Genomic DNA, 20,952 nt, shown 5'->3' on the forward strand with positions numbered 1-20,952 from the left:
CATTCCCTCTATTGCTACTGTATTTATTGCATTGTGTTCCCTGCAGTGCCAGGTTAGCTTCCTCATCTTGTTTAAAGATTGAGTGGCTACTTCTCATGTCCAGCATCTAGTTACACGTGAGCTCTCCTCAGAGGTAAACCATAGAATGGTAGGGGCTGGAAGGGACCTCCAGAGATCACCTAGTCCAACACCCTTGCAGAAGCAGGTTCACTCACCATGCTGGGAAGATTTTTGAGGCCTGACTGTCATTTTATTGAACCTTTGTGTAATGCTTTTTATTTATCCCATTCTAGCAGGACTCAAGTAGGTCTATTACAGCTGTTGGCATTCATTTTAGCTTTGATTATCTTGAAGGGATCATTTCTCCAGGGCTTCTTTTTTTCATGATGTCAGACAGGACCTTCTAAAAAAGGTGGTGTTTTTGTAGCACAGAATTGCAGCCCAGGGAGGTCTGTGGGAGCTCAAGCTGCTGGGGAAGCAGGAGCTCGCGAGCCCTCCGCTGGCAGTGCAGCTGAAAATGGATCTCCTGAGCTGCATTGGTCTTCAGCTGGAAAGGTGGAGATTAAGAAGGCAGAGAAAACTAAGAAGAGGGCTTGATTTCTTCTGCATATGGGAGGGTTTTCTGTTATCTCATTGCCTAGGTTTTGAATTTGTGTCTCATTTCCTGCCTATACATATAAAGAAAACATGAGGTTACATCATGAGATAAACAGGCACTCACAAACAAGGAACAGACCCTGTCATACAAGGCAATGTAAGGAAAACTGCAGGGTTTGCTTTTGCCCAAGTGTACTTATGGCATAATTGCCACCATCCAACACAGACCTCTGAAAGGTCTCTCCTTCAAACATCTGTTTTCTTAACAGCAATCTTGAAACTTGGCTAAGCTTGGAAACCTCAAAGGTTTTCCTCTAAAGACAGATCTTGCATTGGCTCATGGTATCAGAGAGCCTGGTCTTGGATTAAAGTGTTTAGGTGAGAATAGAACACAGAGGAGAGAAAGGGAAACATCACAAGGCAGAGAGGGAGTGGGTAAGGCAGCAAAGAACTGTTTGTATGGATCTTTAACTGCCTGGTGGATGAAGCCCATTTGTCGTTACAGCTAACTACAGGAGACAGACCTAACCTCTGCGAACTTGCCAAAGACTCCTGTGTGCCTGTACTTCATGAAACTGATACGTGAGTCATCTTGTGGCTCCAGTTTAATAGCAACACTTCACGTTTTGAAGCCTGGGCAGGCTCACCTTTCCCCCCCCCTCTTTTTGTCACAGGTGCATAACTTCCCATTAGAGGGCTGTCAGGAAAACAGCACTTCCACTTAGCAAAGGATTTCAAGGTTTGGATGATTTTATTCCATGTTGACATAAAAACCCCCATGACTGCAGCCTTTCAATATATCTCTGAGGATGCTGTGGGCAGAAGAGGGGGAAGTCAGACAAACTAACCTGCCAGGGGAACAGATGACTGGCTGGTTTTTGTAGACGAGGTTCAAGACCTCGGTCAGGCAGATTCACAGGGTTGTTCATCCTACTTATAGCCAAGCTTTTAACTCAGCTGTAGCTGCCTACAGCTGAGTCAATGGAGAAAGATTTCCCCTCAGAGAGGCTAATTTAGAGCACATAAGGCAGGCTGTTCCTCTAAATCACCTTTGATAAGACAATTTCAGTCTATGTTCCATTTATAACACAGGGAGATTGAACTACTAACTTAACCACCTAAAGTTGGTCTCTAATTACAGGCGAGGCTGGATGATTCGACCTAGGATGCATTTTTGTCCTCTTTTGCCTGGAAATTTCACTTGCAACCAGGGAAAGCTTCCTGACAGAAACTTCCACAGTTAACTGAACATTTCCTCAAAGCCAGGAGTTTGGACATAAAATAACCCTCACCCAACAAGCACAGGTTTCACTGCAAACGTCTGGCAAACCATTACAAGCCACTTGACGTTTATTTATCAATAATTCCTTAATTGGATAATTCAGATTGAAAGATGATGTGTGAACATAAGTGAGAAATGAGCTACATGCACTTAGCAAATAACACAAGTCTGTTCACTACGAGGCACAACAAAAACTCCATGTGCTGGATCCTCGAGCTGATTGCTAAGGGTTGATAACAGCAAGTGCATTTTAAAAATGCAGGTGGACCTGAACATCTTAACAACTGGATCCTCAGTTTAGTTGCACAGAAATCAGTGGCACCCTGCCAAGTTTACCATGTCACAGAATCTTAAGGGTTGGAAGGGACCTCAAAAGCTCATCCAGTGCAACCCCCTGCCAGAGCAGCACCACCTAGAGCAGGGCACACAGGGACTCATCCAGCTGGGTTGGAATGTCTCCAGAGAAGGAGCCTCCACAGCCCATCTGGGCAGCCCCTGCCAGTGCTCCCTCACCTCAACAGGGAAGAAGTTTTCCCTTGTGTTTTTTGGAACCTCTTCTGTTCCAGCTTGTCCCCGTTGGCCCTTGTCCTTTCATTGTCCATCCCTGAGCACAGCCTGGCTCCAGCCCCCTCACACCCACTCTTTATGTATTTGTAACCATTCATGAGGTCACCCCTCAGTCTCTTCTCCAAGCTAAAGAGCCCCAGCTCCCTCAGCCTTTCACCAGAAGGGAGATGCTTCACTTAGTTATCTCTGTGGCCCTGCACTGAACTCTGTCCAGCAGCACATTTTGCTTGGTGTATTTTGTTTACTTGTGAGGACAGAGATGCCCAGTCCAAGGCAATTTCTCACCCTGTGTATGCAAAGGCAAGTGAGGCTGGGTCAAGGTTTTCAGTCTCAGTGCAATCCCAAAACACTTTGGTTTTAAGAATCACTACCACAACACTTAAACCACCAGGGAAAGTGCTGGCAAACCAATACAGAACAGTACACCTATATATGATGTTTGAGGAGGTGACCATTAGGCATCAGGCCAGAAATCTGACTCTTGACCAACAAAGGTTGAGGCCATCCTTCACTATCATAGAATCACAGAATGGTACGGTTGGTGGGGACCTTTAGAGATCATCCAGTCCAACCCCCCTGCAGAAGCAGGGTCACCTAGATCAGGTCACAAAGGAACAAGTGGGTTTGGAAATCTCCCAAGAAGGAGCCTCCACACCCTCCCTGGGCAGCCTGTGCCAGGGCTCCCTCACCTCAACAGGGAAAGAGTTTTTCCTTATGTTTAAATGGAACTTTTTGTGTTCCAGCTTCTTTCCATCACCCCTTGTCCTGTCACTAGATACCACAGAAAAAAATCCATGAGCAATTACTGTGAAAACCAAATGAAGTTAAACATTGGGGTAATGGCATTGCAAGTTTGCCTCTAAGAGCACATTCAGTAGCTTTTGCTGTAACAACCTGTCAGGTTGACTCTGCTCTCTTAACCTCGACTGTGCCTCCATAGCAATCATTTCTTTGTCTTCACCTGCTGAATAAGCTAAGAGAAAAAAACCCATTTCAACTGCTGATTTTAATAGCTTTGTGAATACCAGTTGTTATAGTATTTTGCTCCTTTCTGAATTAAACCTAATCATCAGTTACTATAGGTCAGCTGCATTTTGCTGTTCTATTCAGGACACTAGGCTGCTGAAAATGACATTTATTAATAAAAGTAGTACGTGTGTAGCATTTGAATAAAGCTTTTAAATAGCACTCAGAAGTGGAGTGTGTTATGTGCACAGAAAAGAAAAGCATTCAAGTTGTTGCTGTTACTCACCCAAAGGACTCTGCAATTCCATATTCAACCTGGAGCCTCCTGCAGCTGGGAAACACTCCTCTCTCACAATTATTCATACTATGGCATTTTTAAGTCTCACCACTGCAGCCCCTAAAATGCAACACTTCTATCTGACAGTGCTTAGCAAACTGGTCTCATCAGTTAAAAACAGATCAGCTGAGAAACGCTGACCTGTCAATGGGAAAACTTCTGTGAGAGTCTATCACATTTGTGTCTGGCACTACAGACACGAGGCTTGTTTTTTTCTGTTAATAAATCAGATATGCAAGCCATTTGTTTTGTTTATCAAAGGCACAAGAAATCTACTTTTTAGACATGAGTTGTAAATATATTTTGCAGGGTTTCTGTTCAATTCCCTGACGAGGAGCACACATTATATCAGTTGGTCTACCGAATCAAGGGAGTTTCCTTGAGCAGAGGCATATGCCAAAGGAAAATAAGGTCAAGTTAATTCAGTACTTCTCATTTTCACAGCTGGTCATCTCTGCTGATGAACATGCAAAGTTTGCTTATGCTTCAGTCAGAATTATAGGCATTCACTTGCCTGGAAAAGACAGTTCTCATTTAACACTGAGTGACTCTTTGCCTATACAACTGGAAGATGTGTGAGACTTAACACTGGGTTAAGAATGGGCTTGTGGGAACACATCTAACAGGTTAGTACTCTGCCTCACAAATATGAGCCCCAATGAATCCAATATGCAGTCTTCTACCTAGCAAGGGGATACAGGAATAGCTCAGGTAGGCAATAGGAGAAATGCTCACCATACAAGGAATTACAGTTTCCTATCAGGTGATTATGATTTACTTCCATTTAAATTAAGTGTAAGGGAAAAATGAGCCTCTAAGGCATGTTTTGGATTTCAAGAGGATAGCCCTTGACGTGCTATGTTCCTTTGAAGACATTCCAAGCCTTCAGCACTCTCCCCAGAGATATATTTTAGATGACATCACACTATGGAGTGTGACACAGAAGGACCTAAGCTGAAGGGATAAAGGTCTGGAAAGCAGCACAGCTATGTTAGTGGGTCACTGCATCTGCTAACAAGTGCTGTCTCTCAGCAAGTATGCTATGCTGATGAACCCAGATGACCATGGGGTGTAGAACAGCCTTGACCTTTGCTAGCCTTGAGGTACCAGGTTAGAAACGTGCTTCATTGATAAACATGACTGATGAGAAATGGTCAGATACTTGGATGTGTAAGAGGCATAGAATGGCTTTGAAGCAAATCTGGAATATGAAATGAAAAGAAATAAGAAGGTTCTGTTGAATGTGTGCTCCTGGCAAGCTGCCTGAGAATACTTACCTCAAAGGAGGAAATTTCAAATAAGCAAAGAGTCCACAAAGAATTGTGGGGAGGGGAAATGAGAGAAGGAAAAAGAAACCCTAGGTGTGCAAATAAAACTTGCTTTCAAGCAATGTTCCTTAGGTCTAAGCATGTCAATTGTCAAGCAAAGCTGAGTGAATCCTTGCAAAAGGTATTTAAGGAAATGTCAGTGGATTGATTCAGGCTGGGGAAAGAAGAAACAGGCTCTAGTACAATAAGGATGGGATAAAAGGCTGGCTTAGAATTTCAAGACACACTTAATCTTACTTTCCTCCCAGAACAATGACCCTGGAGCAAAATAATAGGAAAGAGGTTGAAAAAATGGATGGTGTGATGTTAAAAGAAGGCAGCACAACGTGTCTGCTGAGGTGAAAGGCAGAGAAGAAACAAGTTCATCTCCATACCAAAAGTTTACTTTGGAAGTCTAGGAACAAGTTTTCATATCAAACTTTATCAAACTTGAAATAATGCAAAGCAAAATAGAAGTCTGTTTGAAGAGGCAGGAGAAGTGACCCCAGCTGCTTTGTAGGTCTGATCTCAACAGTGCTTGACAAAAACAAACAAGTACATCCTCATCAACCACTTTGTTTTGGATAAGATGGATCATTTTCTAGACAAATAAATTGTTTTAGGTCAAACACAGAGTTTGTCTACTTGGATGTCATTAAAATCATTGAATATGCTACCAAAAGGGAATCTCTGAGCCAAGGTTGGAAAGAAAGGAAATAGTGAAGAGATTGTATGGAAAGTTCACTGGGAGATGGTTACTGTTGGAAGGAGAAGTACAGCTTGAGGAAGGTCACTGGTGGAGTTCTTCACAAACCAACACTAGCTTAGTCTTAGAATCATAGAATGGTAGAGGTTTGAAGGGACCTTTAGAGATCATCCAGTCCAAACCCCCTGCAGAAGCAGCTTCACCTAGATCAGGTCTCATAGGAACGTGTCCAGGCAGGTCTTGAAGCCCTCCAAGGAAGGAGCCTCCACAACCCCCCTGGGAAGCCAGTCTTGCTCTTTGTATTTTCATTACTGGATTTGACACAAAGATTAGTCATGTCATCAGGCCATTTCCTTCTGACACAATGTTGGAAGCATTGTCAAAACTGAGGCAGCCTGGGGCTTGAGGAACAGAGTGATGGAAACGTGATGAAGTTCAGCTGTGGGAACAGACATTTGTGCACCTGACCAACTCACTCTAGGTGAGGACAGACAAGGGTACCCTAGACCCACTGGAAATTACAGAGAAATAGAATGGTGCCTTCAGGTTGACCAAAGGGTGATTAGGAGACACAGGTACCAGAAGCACAGGTTCTAGGAAAGCTAGTGAAGCACTAGTGGTGCTGTATGAGTTGACACAAATTCAGCCACTCTTTTTTAAGAACACTTATTCAAAACTGAAACAGGTGCACAGATCTGCTACTAGAACGAGATGAAGGATGGAGAGCTTATATCTGCCTGGCTTATTTAGTGTAGACAATAAAAGGCTAAGAATATGCATAAAAGGCTATTCTTACATGATGGAAACCTACACCAAGAAGGGAAGAGATGCTTAGGCTAACCCAATGTTATAGAATAGACTGGAATTAGAAGGTGGCAAAGGGCAGAGAGCATCTCTTAGCTGTTACAGAGCATCCAGGTGTTGGGAGAACCTTTAAAAGCAATGGTAAAAAGTTCAAAAGAGTGAACTGATCACACTTCTGTTTTGTCTTAGATATCTCAATGTGCCTAGGTGACCCTGCTTCTGCAGGTGGGTTGGACCAGATGATCTCTAAAGGTCCCTTCCAACCCCTATCATTCTGTGATTCTATGATACTGAACTGACATATGTATCAAAGTGGAGACAATACCAGAGTCTTTTAATCAGAAAAAGATTAAGAAAGAGAGAAGAGTCAAAATAAATGCTTAAGCAATTATTGGTAGGGTAGAGTATTACTTTTCTGCTCTGGATGAAATCTCCCTGTACATAAATCGTTCTGATACTTCATCAAAACACATACAAATACTTCAGCTCATTTCTTTCCCTTAGTCTTACCTTTACAATATGTACTCACCATTTGATGCAGAGGCATGGAGGTTAAGATTAAGAAGGGGAAATGGTTTTTTTCTTCCTCTTTCACAGGATTTTTAAAAGCTGTTTGGTATCTCTTTGAAGACTGCAGCAGCAGTTTACATACTGCACATTTACCACTGGTGTGGAGGGTGAAACACTAGCTGCACACCATACTCCCTGCCCTTTTGAAATATTAATTGATGAGCAACCATCTATGGAGCCTCATAAAGTATTAACTCTTTAAGTGGGGAGGATGTCTGCTTAACAGCATAGCACAAATCCTGCATGGCTTAGTTCCCACGCAATCCTATTGAAAGCCAAAGAGTTTCAAGCTGTTTACATTAGTTCAGTAGCCAACATTAACACCTGGTTTTGAAAACTCACATAAGCAATATTGCTCTATTGAACCAGCAGGACAGGGGAAGGTAAGTTCAGTTCTTGGCTGATGTGAGAATATACATAAATGAAGTCTACATCTTGAGCTTCAATGCTCAATCCATTGCTTGGCTTGCTACTTCCCAGCACTTCCCGTTTTAGGTACTGTATATCAGGTTAGTTAATATTTGAATGATTGTGCCACATCCCCTGAATTGCCATACCTGAACTTAAAGACAATGGTCTGCATTTCCCTGAATACTGGCCACTGGATACTCAGTACCTGGAAGCATCAGACTGAGACAGACACATTTAGTTTGTGAAATACATAATCCAGATGCTGTATTTATCTGGAAGCTCGGTTTCTCTCTTGTTTTTTCACCTATTTGACTCACTTAACTGACCTGGGTGGAGAAAATTTGATAAGCCCATGGATTTGTGGTTCAGAGGAAAACTTTGAAGCTATCACACCAAAGATGTGTGAGTGCAGTACACCACAATTACAGCTGGACTTTATAAGAAAGTCACTGGTAATAGGCAAAGCTGTGAAAACAGCCATCTGCTCTTCACAGATATCCAGTGATACCTACAAATAAGTAACTTATACGTGACAGATTGTCTCCAATGGCAGTGGCAGAGCTTGAAACCCCTTTCTGGGGTGTATGAGGGAGCCTGGAAGTTGTTTAACGTGCTTGAAGCTGTTTAAAGTGCTTGAAAAGAAACACTAATAGGTTGAAGATCCATGGTGCCATCCAGCTCTGCTCTAGCTCAAACATCGTAGATCCTCAGCCAAATGGTAAGGGAAGGTTCTAAGGTATACTCTATTGTCTATGAATACTCCCAGCCATTGTTCATAACACAGAGACAATGACTTGCCTCACACCTAAAGAAATCAGCAGATGAGTTCTTTCCTCTTCATATAGGAACGTCAGTTAAATGTAAGAGGCATAAACCAAGCAGGGTTAAGTGCCAACGATGCCAAAACATACATGAGCATTGCCAAGTGCAGGAATCTTTTCTGTAGGTACACACACCTTCAAATTTTAGTTTTCTTTACTAAATTCCCAGGTACCTTTTACAGAAGAGACATCAGAAATACGATCTCTGATTGCTACCACTAGGTTTCTGCTTATATTGCTAAGTTACTGACTGTACAAGCGTGCAGGGTGTCCTTAATCGCTCCCACCAGGAGGAAACTTTCCCTTAGGATTCATTAGCAAATGCCTTCCTCCCTTGCTGAGTTGTAAATGTACAGGTCTTTGGCAAACTGGCAATTTGCCTTCTTGGAAGCCAGATGTGAAAGGCCCAAACAGGTGGGAGCTATAACTACAAATGTATGAATGGAATAAAATTAGCAATTAGATGTGTTTGCATGGTACCCTCATAAAGTTATTCTCCCAGTAAACTTGAAGTATCCACTCGTGTCATACTTGGGTGTGAAGTAAATCTTTTCAAGAGCCAATAAATTAATTTAATAAATGATTCCCTTTTCAACATTCTCAACCATTAAAGCTAAAGGCTTTTTAGCACAGTAGCAGTGGTTGTAGTGCTGCAGGATGGCAGCGTGTTCGCTGCCTTTGGAACAATCTATTTGAAGTTCTGTTACTGAGACACTACACCTGAAGTACTATATGTAAAGTCCCTGAGGACATAATCCAAAAAGATACAGTCAGGTTATATAGCAACATATATAGAATCATAGAATTACAGAGTGGTAGGGGTTGGAAGGGACTTTAGAGATCATCCAGTCCAACCCCCCTGCAGAAGCAGGTTCACCTAGATCAGGTCACACAGGAACGTCTCCAGGTGGGTCTTGAAGCCCTCCTGAGAAGGAGCCTCCACACCCTCCCTGGGCAGCCTGTGCCAGGGCTCCCTCACCTCAGTAGGGAAAGGGTTTTTCCTTATGTTTAAATGGAACTTTTTGTGTTCCAGGTTCTTTCCATCACCCCTTGTCCTGTCACTAAAAACAGTCACGAAAAAAGTGCTGCCCCAACCTCCCGACATCCACCATTGAGATATTTGTAACTATTAATGAGATCCTCCCTCAGTCTCCTCTTCTCCAGACTAAACAGCCCCAGTTCCTGCAGCCTTTCCTCATAAGGAAGATGCTCCAGTCCCCTGATCATCTTGGTGGATCAGTGCTGGACTCTCTCCAGAGGTTCATGGCATCAGGGTCTAGTCTTTCAGCTTTCGGCATCTGAGTACACTCACCTGTAAATATGCTCCTAACCCATAGAAAAAGGTTGTGGGAGCCCTTAGCATTTATTAAGGGGTGAGCTGCTTTCCTGTGGCAGGAGTGTGTAACCAACACAGGAAATTCTCCTAAATTCCAGCTACTCGGTAGCAGCCTGAAGTTCTGACCAACTCACACCAGTCAGGAGCTGCAGGATCTCCTCCGTTTCATCTTCTGAGGAAGGTCTGGAGTGTGCTAGATAAAGCTCCTTTTTTCCCCCTGGACTTTGGGAGTGTGTGCCACAGCTGCCTATGATTTTACAGGGCTGGGAGCAAGCTTGCTGCACGAGTTCTACATTAGGTTTTCCAAATCGTTTTTCTGCTGCAATGTTTCCAAATGCATTCTGAAGGTTGCTATTATCCATGTTGCTTCTGTTCCTGTACTTGGAGTCACAATAGTGTTTTGCCACAGAAACATTGTGGGGTAATTAGATACTGCACAAACTGTTCTGCAGTGACTGCAGAAGATATGAACTCACCAACCTAAGCAACAGAGAGTACCTGAAGAAAGCTTAGCCCACTGTGAATGACAGGACAGCTCCCTCAGCAGAGGACAGGGATGAGAGCTTACCCACAGGCCCTTAGCATGCACTAACTCATGCCTTTGTCAAAATCTTTAGCTTTGGAGTACATCAGATCTCTGAGGAAATAAAACCAACCAGGCACAAATGACATCTTTATGAAATCACTGAGATTTTTTCCATCCTGATGTTTTAGTAGGGCCAAAGAAAGGAAAGTTTATCTCATTACCTCAGTGATCAGAAGGTTCTTTTGGTTCCATCTACTGCAATGACAACACAGCACGCTTTCTGATCCTGTTTGTAGTTCTAAACTCTAAGTACACAGATTAGATGTTTACTAAAAACATCTGTACTGAAGTACCAGCACCAAATGCAGAGTCACAGCTTTCTCCTGTTCCAGTGTATCGCTTCGAATGCTCACAAGACTGGAAAAATTGATGATGATAATGTTTGATTTTAAAGTATCCTGTAGCCTATCTGTTCTCTGGACAGATGTGGCTGATTGCTGTTGCCATCCTTGCAAGTGCATGGATGCACAATCAGCAAGGAGGATCCCGACATGCCAAGACACTTTGTCTCAGTTTAGGATTCATGCTGCTCAGTTTGTCTTGGGCACAGTGCTGTGTTACCCAGCAGGGAAGACTCTCAAACACCACTATAATGAAGTGCCTGAGCGTGTGAGCAGCACCCTAAACTCCATAACTACTTGCTCAGCACTGAGTGAGGGTCATTGCTGGAATTGTTATGTGGCTGGTGGGAGGCTCAGCCTCGCTGGGAGGTCCCAAAAGTAGCCGCAGCCTTCACTGCCCTGCCTGGTGGGTTGTGTGCTCCATGTGCTTCCAGCAATGACCCTCACTGCTGAACAGTTGTTCAGCAATTCCAGAGGAGTTGTCTTGGGAGGGATTTAGGGAGTGATCAACCAGATCCTTTCAGAGCATAGGGTTAGACCAATAAGCCATTTACTTTTCATTTCCCATTAAGCAGGAAGACTGCAGCAGTGTCCCAGTAGTGCTGAACGTGTAGAGTGAATAGTGTATGCTATTGCTGCTGGCAGAGCCTCTTTTCTTTTAAAGAGGCTGTTTTACATAGGAAATACCTCAGCTGTCCTCCTTGGAGTATAGCAGCTCATGAAGCAAAAGAACCAAATCCCAAAGCCCACGTCAGAACCCTGCCCACACAGACAGATCATTCTGACTCCCTCTCCAGAAACCTAGTTCTAACTGAGGAATAAAGTAGCAGTCTGCCTACATTAGAGCCAGGCAGCCACTGCCTTTAATCTCAGGCCAGCACAAGCCTTCCCTGTCAAGCAGCTGTTTTGCTCACACAGTACCTCCTAAGGCTCTACCCAGCCGTAAGCTCCCAGTGACAAGGACCTCCCTATTTTCACGTGTTTACGCAGCACACGGCATCACTATGAAGTTCACAGGAGGAGCTGTCAGATGCTATCGTGCTGCCAAGCAGGCAGTAAAAGCACATTATCCAGGTAAGCTACAGAGAATCATGCATTATGTAAGGTTACTACTTTTCTCCCTGGTTCCTCTCTATCTTCCACAAAACGTACTGGCAGGCCACCAAACTTTTCATATGCAAGTCAATTAAAAATTATGGGGCTGTGACATTGGAGCTAAAAGTTGCTTTTGGTGAGGTAAATGCAACCACTTATTGAAATTAATAAACAAAAGGCTATGGAAAAATAAAGAAATCCTTTTTCTGGGTGGTGTACATGAGGATTATTGTGCTAAAACTGTCACTTTGTGACTGCTGGCTCGTTAAACAGTACAAGTTCACTGATGGGTCTGCCAGAGAAGGTGAGGCAGGTGAAACACCCCAGACCCTCAGGTAAAATTGGAGAAAAATTCATCTTTCCAACCATGGACAAAATCCTTTCTGTGATCTGAGGTTTGGTGTGTAAATAGCTAACAACATCTATTGGCAACGAACCCCTCCTCAAGCCCCATCACTCCCCCAGGTCCTTACCGAAATCAGGACCAGAAAACACAACCAAAAATGCCCAAACCCAAACATCTCAAAAGACAGCTATTTTCCCAGTTCAGACTCCCGAGCTGCCCAGGTGACAGGGACAATTGAGAAGTAGAACTGTCAGAGCAAGGCACTGCAATCAGAGGTAGCTCATAGCACTCCACCACTGATCCTGGCACAGGGCTCCGAGTCAAAATCAAGGCAAAAAAAGATATCTCTTTTCAAAGCAAAGGAAGAATAATAAGAACAAAAAACATGTCTCAAACTCTGAGTACCTTTGATTCCTGGCTGGTAGTTGATGCTGGAGAGGGGGGCTGCTCCACTTCATTCTCTTTCTCCACACTATCCACGCTGACTTCAGCCGTGCTGCTCGGAGGAATCATTTTCCCTCTGGAACACTGCTACTATCAGGAAAAAAAGCTACAGAGCTTTCTTGCTTTTTTTCATTTAATGTCCTCTTTCTTCTCTGCTCTTCTTGAGCAAATCAACTCCAAGCACTTGGTTTCACTACATTTGCAAGACTAGAATTCTCTGGATTTCCTTCTCCCCCCACCCTTCTCCTCCTCCTCCTTCTCCTCTCCCTCCTTCCTCCCTCCCCTCTCCTGTGCAATTCTGCTGTGAGGGGGGTCAGCTACCGATGGCTCTGTAGGTCAGTTGTGTGCCTGCCTCTGTGTTCCCCCCTCTTCTCCTCCCTTCCCTCCGGAGGTGTGGAGCAGAGTCGTGACCGTCAGCCCCGCGATCGGAGGGGAGTGAGCCGGAGCAGAAAGCCGGAGCCACGCACACACACACACAGAGCACTGGAGGGAGGAGTTGTGTTTCTGATGCTGTGAATAGCTTTGGAGGAACATGTGCTGTCAGAGTAGTGAAAGAAAGTAATGTATGCATGTGCACACACACTGAGGGGCAGGCGGGGTGCTGGCGTGTGAGGCTGGGAAGCATTTTACCTTATAAGAGGCTGGGGAAGGAGTAGTTTGAAGTGCAGCTTTATATCCTTTAAAAGTCTTTTTCCTGAAGGAGGACTCTAGAAACAGAAGAGAAAAATGAATCTTAGCTTGCCTCAGAGAAGATGAAATTCCTAGCTACTCAGTGCCTCTAAAGCTCCCACCTTGCCTTACATCCCAAACTTGCAAGCCAGCCACAGGACGAGGTCAGGGGAGAGTCACCTGTGGATCCACGTGCTCTTTTTGCTCCCCTCTCAGGCAGGGAAGCCCAGCTCTGAGCCACGCACACGAAATCAGGGTCAGCCGGAGCTCCCGCTGCCTGCCGAGCACATCCTATACCTGTGGGTTGTCATAGTGATAACGCTGCATCGGGCAGCATCCGAGCAGACAGAGGCAGCCGTGGGGAAAGGAAGGAAGGAAGGGCAGAGCCTGCCGGCTTCCCCCGGTTGCCAGTCATTCCTGAGCATGCAGAGCCCGAAATCACGCTGGGGGCTGCAGTTAGCGCCGGCACAAGGTCAGCACGACTTTGCTGCCTGCCTCAGATTGCTTTATATTGTTCGACTTTTTTGCCTCTGATCTCAATCTGCTGCAAAGGTGACTGTCATCTCTCTTCCCCTGCTGAATCAAGGTCTGCATTGTGAAAGGCTGAATGGATGTGCTCCCCACCAGATAAATGCTTTGCAGGGCAGAGGCCACTCTGTATGGCTGGTGGAGATGCCTTTGAAAGAAAACAGGAGAAAGCAAAACATGCTTACAATAAGCAACACTTAGATCTTGGAAAGCCAAGGGAAAAAGATCCTGTCACTTAACTGATCTGTACTGGAGGTCCAGGTGTTTGGAGGATCTTATTAGTATTTACAAGTACCTAAATGGTGGGTGTCAGCAGGTTGGGGCAGCATTTTATCTAGCAACAGGACAAGGGGTAATGGGAACAGGCTGCCCAGCGAGGATGTGGACTCTCCTTCCTTGGAGGTCTTCAAGACCCACCTGGACATGTCCCTGTGTGACCTGATCTAGGTGGGACCTGCTTCTGCAAGGGGGTTGGATCAGATGCTCTCTAAAGATCCCTTCCAACCCTACCATTCTATGATTTGCTGAGGTCTGAGTTGCAGAAGAGCATCAGTACCTTGTAGTTAAGGAGAGTACCAGATTCCAGCCCCATCTCCTAGAATCAAAACTGCTACCTAGAGTTCCCTCCATCTCAAATAATCCATGTGAGAAAGTGAAGGCAAGTTTTTGTGCTAGGAGGTGGTTATATGAGTGAAACCCTCTCTGTTTTCTAAGTAACTCTGCAGAGGCCAGGAGAAGAAATCAAAACAGCTTTTCTTTGAACCCTCAGTGAATTTTCAGGACTGGCAGTTAGATGGAGAAAAAAGCTTTATTTCTTTGAACTAGAGCATATAAGATACTGAGATCTTTAGCAGACAATACCCACAAAGTGCTGCAATGCTATTTGTACAGCTACTTCAGAACAAAAGTGCATCTGAAGAGCTTGCCAGCAGAACCTATTATTTGGCCTGTAGTCACTAACATCATTACAGACATTGACACTGGTCGCTGTTGAGGCAGTGTCAGTGACAACTGAGACTGAAACAAGGAAATACAGAGCTCACAGCAGCAGATTTAGCAGGTAAGTAAATGAATTTATATCTAAAGGTTTGATTTCTCAAATACAGCAGCATCTTACACTCTCTTCAGAGCTGGAAGAATTCTCCAGCTACAAAAGCTCGTGTCTTCCCCTCAGCAAGTGTGATTTGGGCTTTGCTGTAAAATCACCCTTAGCAATGAGCAGGCAACTGGGCAGTGTCACAGTTTGGGACAATTAGGGCCACTGTGGGCAATGAAGAAGTTGGCAGAGTGACAGAGACTGAATATGCTTCAGCTCTGGGCAGTGGTGGATGGTCCTGGATGGTCCAGCCTGGCACAGCCAAGCCAGGGCCAGGAAATGGGGTCTGCCCCCTGTGAGGACCCAATGTTTGTCCAGTTCCCCAACAGTGTTGTGAACCAGTCTTTCTTTTTAAAAGAAGCTTAAAATCATCTGCAGGTGAACTGGAGGTTTCTAATCATCTTCCTGGAGTGGCTGGTTAACAGTTAACGCTCTACACGTTGTAAAATCCTGCACACGTTCTGTAAGAAGAGCCTGTAACGTCACGGCTGTGTAAGTGACTATCACACCACTCTCTACTCCTTTCTTTTGCTTGTTGTTTCACCAAATTAGTACTGACACCTGCTGCACTCCCTCTCTTCTCCCAATTACTCACTTGTCAACCACGACTGATCTGTCAAGTTTCTTGACAATTAGCTTGGGAAAGATGAGTCAAACCTAAAGTCCTACCCCAAAAAAGCAAAAAGGAATAGAAGCTGGGTTTCTTCTGTTTTGATTTCCTGGCTATTGAAAAATCCAATACTGAGTGTTAACAGAAGTGACTGACCAAATGAGATGAATCTACATCTCTCCCTCTCTCTCCCACGCTTCACTCCCCAGAAGCTGAGCTTGGGATTGCTGCCCATCTCCGAGAGATCGGAAATGTGAGCCCTGCAGCACAGCGCTAAACGAGAGGAAATGGAACAGATTCTCTAGTGAAGAGATGAGTGTAAGTTTTCTGGAGTGAGGAAAAGCAGTTTGGATGAATAAAACATGAGAGCCGATGCTCAGCCCGCAGCTGCAGTTGTTGCACCACATAAAGGGGCTTGAACATTGCCTGGAGTCACCGCTAAGCGTTCTCCTCCTGGATGGGCCAAGGGGGACTGCCTGAGTGCTATGCCTTGTCTGTCCTCCCTCCCATGTAAAGGTGACAGGGTGTGATGCAGAGCACTCCTCTGTGCTGGGGCTTCAGCTCTGGCTGTAGCCAGGACAACGTGAGCGTTCCAGAGGCTCCTGACACCAGTTATATACACGCTGCTGTACTGACAATTCGTACCTGCTGTAGAGCTCCACTGTGGCACAGTTAAGATGATGCAGGGGTTTTGGCTCATGTCATACTCTTTTTGCCTTCTGTTTTTCTGCTACAGGCATCCCTCTGAAATATTTGAGCACCTCTCTGCAAAAGAGGTACTTGAGTAGAGAGAGGTTTCACCAGAGATGAAATCAGTACTTAACAAAAGATGTTATGTCTGCTTACATCCCCATGTACCTACTACAGAAAAAGAAGTAAGGAGGAGAGAGGAAGCTTTAGGTGTCATTATTCACTGCCTGGTGAATAAACCATCTCATTCCCCTGAACAAAGAAGGTATAAGGAAGCATATAGGGATGACAGTACTGATAAATGACACTGGTTTGAACCGCTATGTACGACACTCTAGAAATACACAGAGCAGTGAGGAATCAGGCTAGTTGCACCAAAGCAGAGCCCTTGAAGGAAAGAGGAATTAGGTCTACTGAGAGTGCAACTTTGAAAGAGATACAGAGTGAGCACCACAGAAAAACCGTTAGAGACAGAAAAAAGCTGTAGCGTGGCACTTGCAGTGAAACCTCATCAGCTCTCCCCAGCTCGTGAGTGCTCCAGCTGAGAAACAGCAGCTCCACTTGTCAGCCAATTCAGTTTTGTCTTTGTGGAAACTGGCAAGTCTATATGCCTCTAGTGTCATTTGGGATGGGAGTTTTACTTTTGGTGTGGTGCATTTGGCCAGTTGTACTGGTGGACATCTCCATGAGGCTCTCCTCTGAAATACTCACTATCCCCACAGCTGGCTGCTAGACTGCAAGGATCAGATCATCGATCTAGAATATCTACCTGTGTTTCCAAGTAACAGGCTTGTGGGCACTTCTCACCAGCAAACATTGTGCCCAAAGAGAAAATGATATTAAAATAGCATCAGGTGGCTGGGATTCTTTTTGTTTATTGTCACACACCCCCTGTTTGCTTCCAGTACAAGGGATTCCAAGTACAAGCTTCCACAGCTGATTGAGCAGCTAGCACAGTAACAAACCTCCCCGGATCCTGCTCATCAAAATGCCATCTGAAGGCTACAACCACCAGCTCATGAAGCTGGAAGCACAAGCTAGACAATGCTCTGAAAGCATTCCCAGTACTAATGGGATTCTGGTGGTTTGCATTTTGACTGAAATGATCTGAAAGCAATTTTTAGAGTTAAAGTATTAAACCTTCTCCTGCTCCAGGGAGCGATTACACTGTAGCCAATGAGTAATGGTGGAGGGAGTAAAACCAACAGATTTGTGCTTGTACTTAAGCAGGGAGAAAAAACTGGAACCTCTGCCTGAGTATTAATTTCAAACCCCTCTTTCTCTGCAGCCACAGCAATGCCACGGGGAGTGATGCAGAGATCATGCTGCACCGTGGGCAGCTTGAACCTGCCTTTCAGAAAGATCATGATGAGGCTGAAACACGGCTATACTCAGGTATCTAGACCAGGAGAAAGAAGAATGCTGTATCCTCTTATGACAGTAAGAAATGCTTGAGAAGGGCAGAAGAGGATGTAATTATAAAAGATGGAATTTAGCCAAGATACAGCGTGGAATATGTTCAGTCTTACAAAAAGCATTGCAATACCTTTAAATAACCAGCGACAGTCCCGACCTGATTTTACATCTCTGCTGGCAACATGATTCCTTCTCACTTTTTATAGGAATGTGATATAAAAAGAAGAGGCCCGTGGAATCAGTGGCACCATTTCCTGTAACTCACAGATGCTCCTAGAAACTCCTGCCATTTAATAGCCATTTACTGACTTGATCCAATTATGGCTGTAGCAGGAATGGCCTGAACCTGTTCAGGGGGTTGCTGCAGTGGTGATTCAGCCATGCACTAAATCCTTTCAGGGTATCCATGCTCCAAATACATAAAGAGATAACAAAGATATGTTAATTAACATCATCCCCTCTTCACTCTTTTTGGACTCTAACCTCAGTTTCCTTCAACAGTCACTAAGACTCTTCCTGATAGCTCTCAGTACCACTCAGAAGGGTCTCATATAATCCTGTATCATAGGATATCCTATGTGCTATGATATAGCATCTCAATAAGCTCTATCTGCCTCTTTTTCTCAGCCTTTCCCAGGGTGGGGTGAAGGGAAACCCCCATAGGATTGTTACCTGGGATCATCTTCGTCTGTTTTCTGACAGGCTTTTGATAGGAGGCAGCTTTCCATCACCTCTTTCTTTCCTAGACCTTCCTTGACCTGAATTAGCCTTTTACAGGCGTGAGCTGGGTATTACAGCTCGCAGGGACTGATTGGATTTGCCTCCAGTTCCTGCTTTGTGCATTCACCCTGCTATGGAATGTCGTCATCATGAGCTGTTCCTGAAATGACGGTAGCGAAAATGCATTGAGAGCAAACTTTTGCTTAGGCTGTGAACAGAATCCCAAATAAGATCTGGCAAATGTTCCCAGCATAGCTGGTGCTGAACACAAGGATATGTATATGCATTTCCCTCCCCCCCCATACAGATATGTTATGGCTGTGCACCAATTTTTAAGAGGCTGTGCATGCACAATATTTCCTGTCTGAGGTAGTTACAGCGTGCCTGTCACTGTAATATTTAGGCACAAACATGCATGCTGAATGCAAAATGAGCCTCATTGTCAACTGCAAACCTGCAACAGTTACCCTATCATATTTTGCTTTGAAAGAAAAACAGGATTTGCTCACAGTGTGCCAATGACCTTTGTCAGGACTGAGGGGTTTTTCTACTGGCTGTGGTAGAACTCAGGCACAGCAAACCTTTTAAATGCCTTCAGACCCTATAGGATGAAAAGCTTTGTAGAAATAGCAGAAATTGTCATTATCAAGATTAACATTCCACTCTATCAGATTAGTGCATGTGTCAACTGGGATAGAAGCATATATGATGAGGGTTGCCTACAATTACATAACTTCTTATGATGATCTATTACAGCTCTCAAACAAGAATAAAGAAATGTTCAGCCTGTTATAAATCTGATGGGAAAGTGAATATCTTACAGCCTAAATATACTGGTTTTTTTCTTCCTTGAGTGTTAATAAGATGCAAAATTTGAAAGACATGGATGGTAGCTGGGTTACCTCTCTACATAGTTACCAGCTCAAAATCAAAATGGGTAGTAAAACTGAGCAAAAAATAAAGGCAAACCTTAAAAACACTGCAAGAGGTTATCTAGAATGATTTGTATTATTTAAGTAATAGAATGTCAGTGCAAGATGATGATAGGAAGATAAACCTGTCTTCTTAGGACAGTGATAGTCTTTACCACAAACCTACCAAATAGAATCAACACTTTTTTTAAAGGATTCAGGCCAATTTCCATAGGAAAAAAAAAAACCCAGATCTCTGTGTTAAGTTTACAAGCAGTTGATAAAACCCCTGAGCATTGTAGCTGAGAACCTTTCCATTTTCCTTTATAGAAATAACATGCATTTTTTAAGTGCTCCAGTGCATACAATTGATGATGCTTAAAGCAAGAGGAAGGAATGTGATCACTTACTTCCATTTGAGGTCTCAACACGGTGTATCCTGGAGTCACTGCTGCTTTTGTAAGTACATATGACTCCCTTTTATTGTTCAAGGGCGTCAAGCTCAGCTGCAAGACAAAATCATTTCACTTGCTAAGACAGTCAAGATTTTTAGAAGTATAAATGTCAGAAAAGAAGAGGAAAAACAAGAAAAATGAGGGGAAAGTTGTCCAAAGGTTGAGTGCTTTTGCCTTTCACCTTCATAACTACATCTCTTCTTTGTTGCATTTAAGACAAAAAACCAATCATTTAAGGTTTCCTTATGTTTGTCACATCACCTGCAGTAATACCGCTCTCTAATGGGCACTGTGCTAACTCAGAGTGCTTGAAGTGTCAGGCAGAAAGCAAATGCACATTGGACCCAGTAAGAGCTGTACTTCTGCTGTTTCCATGGAATGGGTTATCTTCAGATTCAAGTGCCTAATTACTGAGGTCTATGGTTTCAGAGTTCAAGCAAGCAAGGTACTGAAATGTAACAGGTCAAAAGGATTTTAATAACAGGTAATTAAAGTGACATGAATGCTCATTTAGCTACTATATCTCTGTATGCTTCTAAAAGGATGTTTTCCCTTTGTAGTCCATAATACTTCTGTGTCTTATTAGTCTCTTTGACTGGAGCATGAGGAAAGAGAAGACTACTGAGCAACAAGCATCAGGATGGCTGAAATCTGAAGGAAATGCAAGTTACAAATTGCTAGAGAGGGCTAATATTTGGAATGCTTGAATTCATCCAAAAGCAAAACTAAGAGAACTGAGCACAAGTGGCTGGACAGATGTAAATTCATCAGACTGACAATTAAAGACAGAATCAGTTTATGGCAGAAGGGATCACAGAATGATTGAGATTGGAAGGGACCTCTAGAGATCACCAAGTCAGAAACCTGCATGGTAAAGTGGGTTCCTCTTGATCAAGGGGCACAGGAATATGTCCAGGTGGGTTTGGAAAGGAGTCTCCACACATTACCTGGGCAGCCTGTGCCAGGATTCCCTCGCCACAACAGCAAAGAAGTTCTTCCTTATGTTCAAGTGGAACTTCTTGTGTTCCAGCTTTTGACTGTTACTCCTTGTCCCGTCACTAGTTTTGCTTTCTGTCTGGTCTTGGGTATCACAGTAAAACAGACAATCCTTTTATTGAAGTAAAACAAATAACCATTTAAAAAGTGGACATAGATTCATAGAATCATAGAATGGTAGGGTTGCAAGGGACCTCCAGAGATCATCTAGTCCAACCCCCCCGACATGTGTCTATTCAATTCCATTGGCACTGTAAATCTAACTTGCCCAACTATTGGCTACGTTCAAAGATTTTAGCATTAAAGTTTCCTCTTCTCTTTTCCCTTTATGCTCATTCTGGTGTG

The 20,952-nt window shown here is 43.9% G+C and overlaps 1 protein-coding gene across 2 annotated transcripts in view; it reads right to left on the minus strand.

Annotated features, from left to right (window-relative positions):
* STAC (SH3 and cysteine rich domain) overlaps window positions 1-12,730 on the minus strand; it is a 70,435-nt gene extending 57,705 nt beyond the window's left edge. For both annotated transcript variants that reach the window (XR_009818778.1, XM_061996657.1), the window contains exon 1: window positions 12,478-12,730. Coding sequence is in view for 1 of the 2 variants with exons in the window: in XM_061996657.1 (XP_061852641.1) it covers window positions 12,478-12,585 (108 nt within the window). In the remaining variant the exon portion in view is untranslated. The remainder of the gene's footprint in view (window positions 1-12,477) is intronic.
* Between the last annotated feature and the right edge of the window lie 8,222 nt (window positions 12,731-20,952).

Source organism: Colius striatus, chromosome 5, assembly GCF_028858725.1.
Source record: "Colius striatus isolate bColStr4 chromosome 5, bColStr4.1.hap1, whole genome shotgun sequence".
NCBI classification, from domain to species: Eukaryota; Metazoa; Chordata; class Aves; order Coliiformes; family Coliidae; genus Colius; species Colius striatus.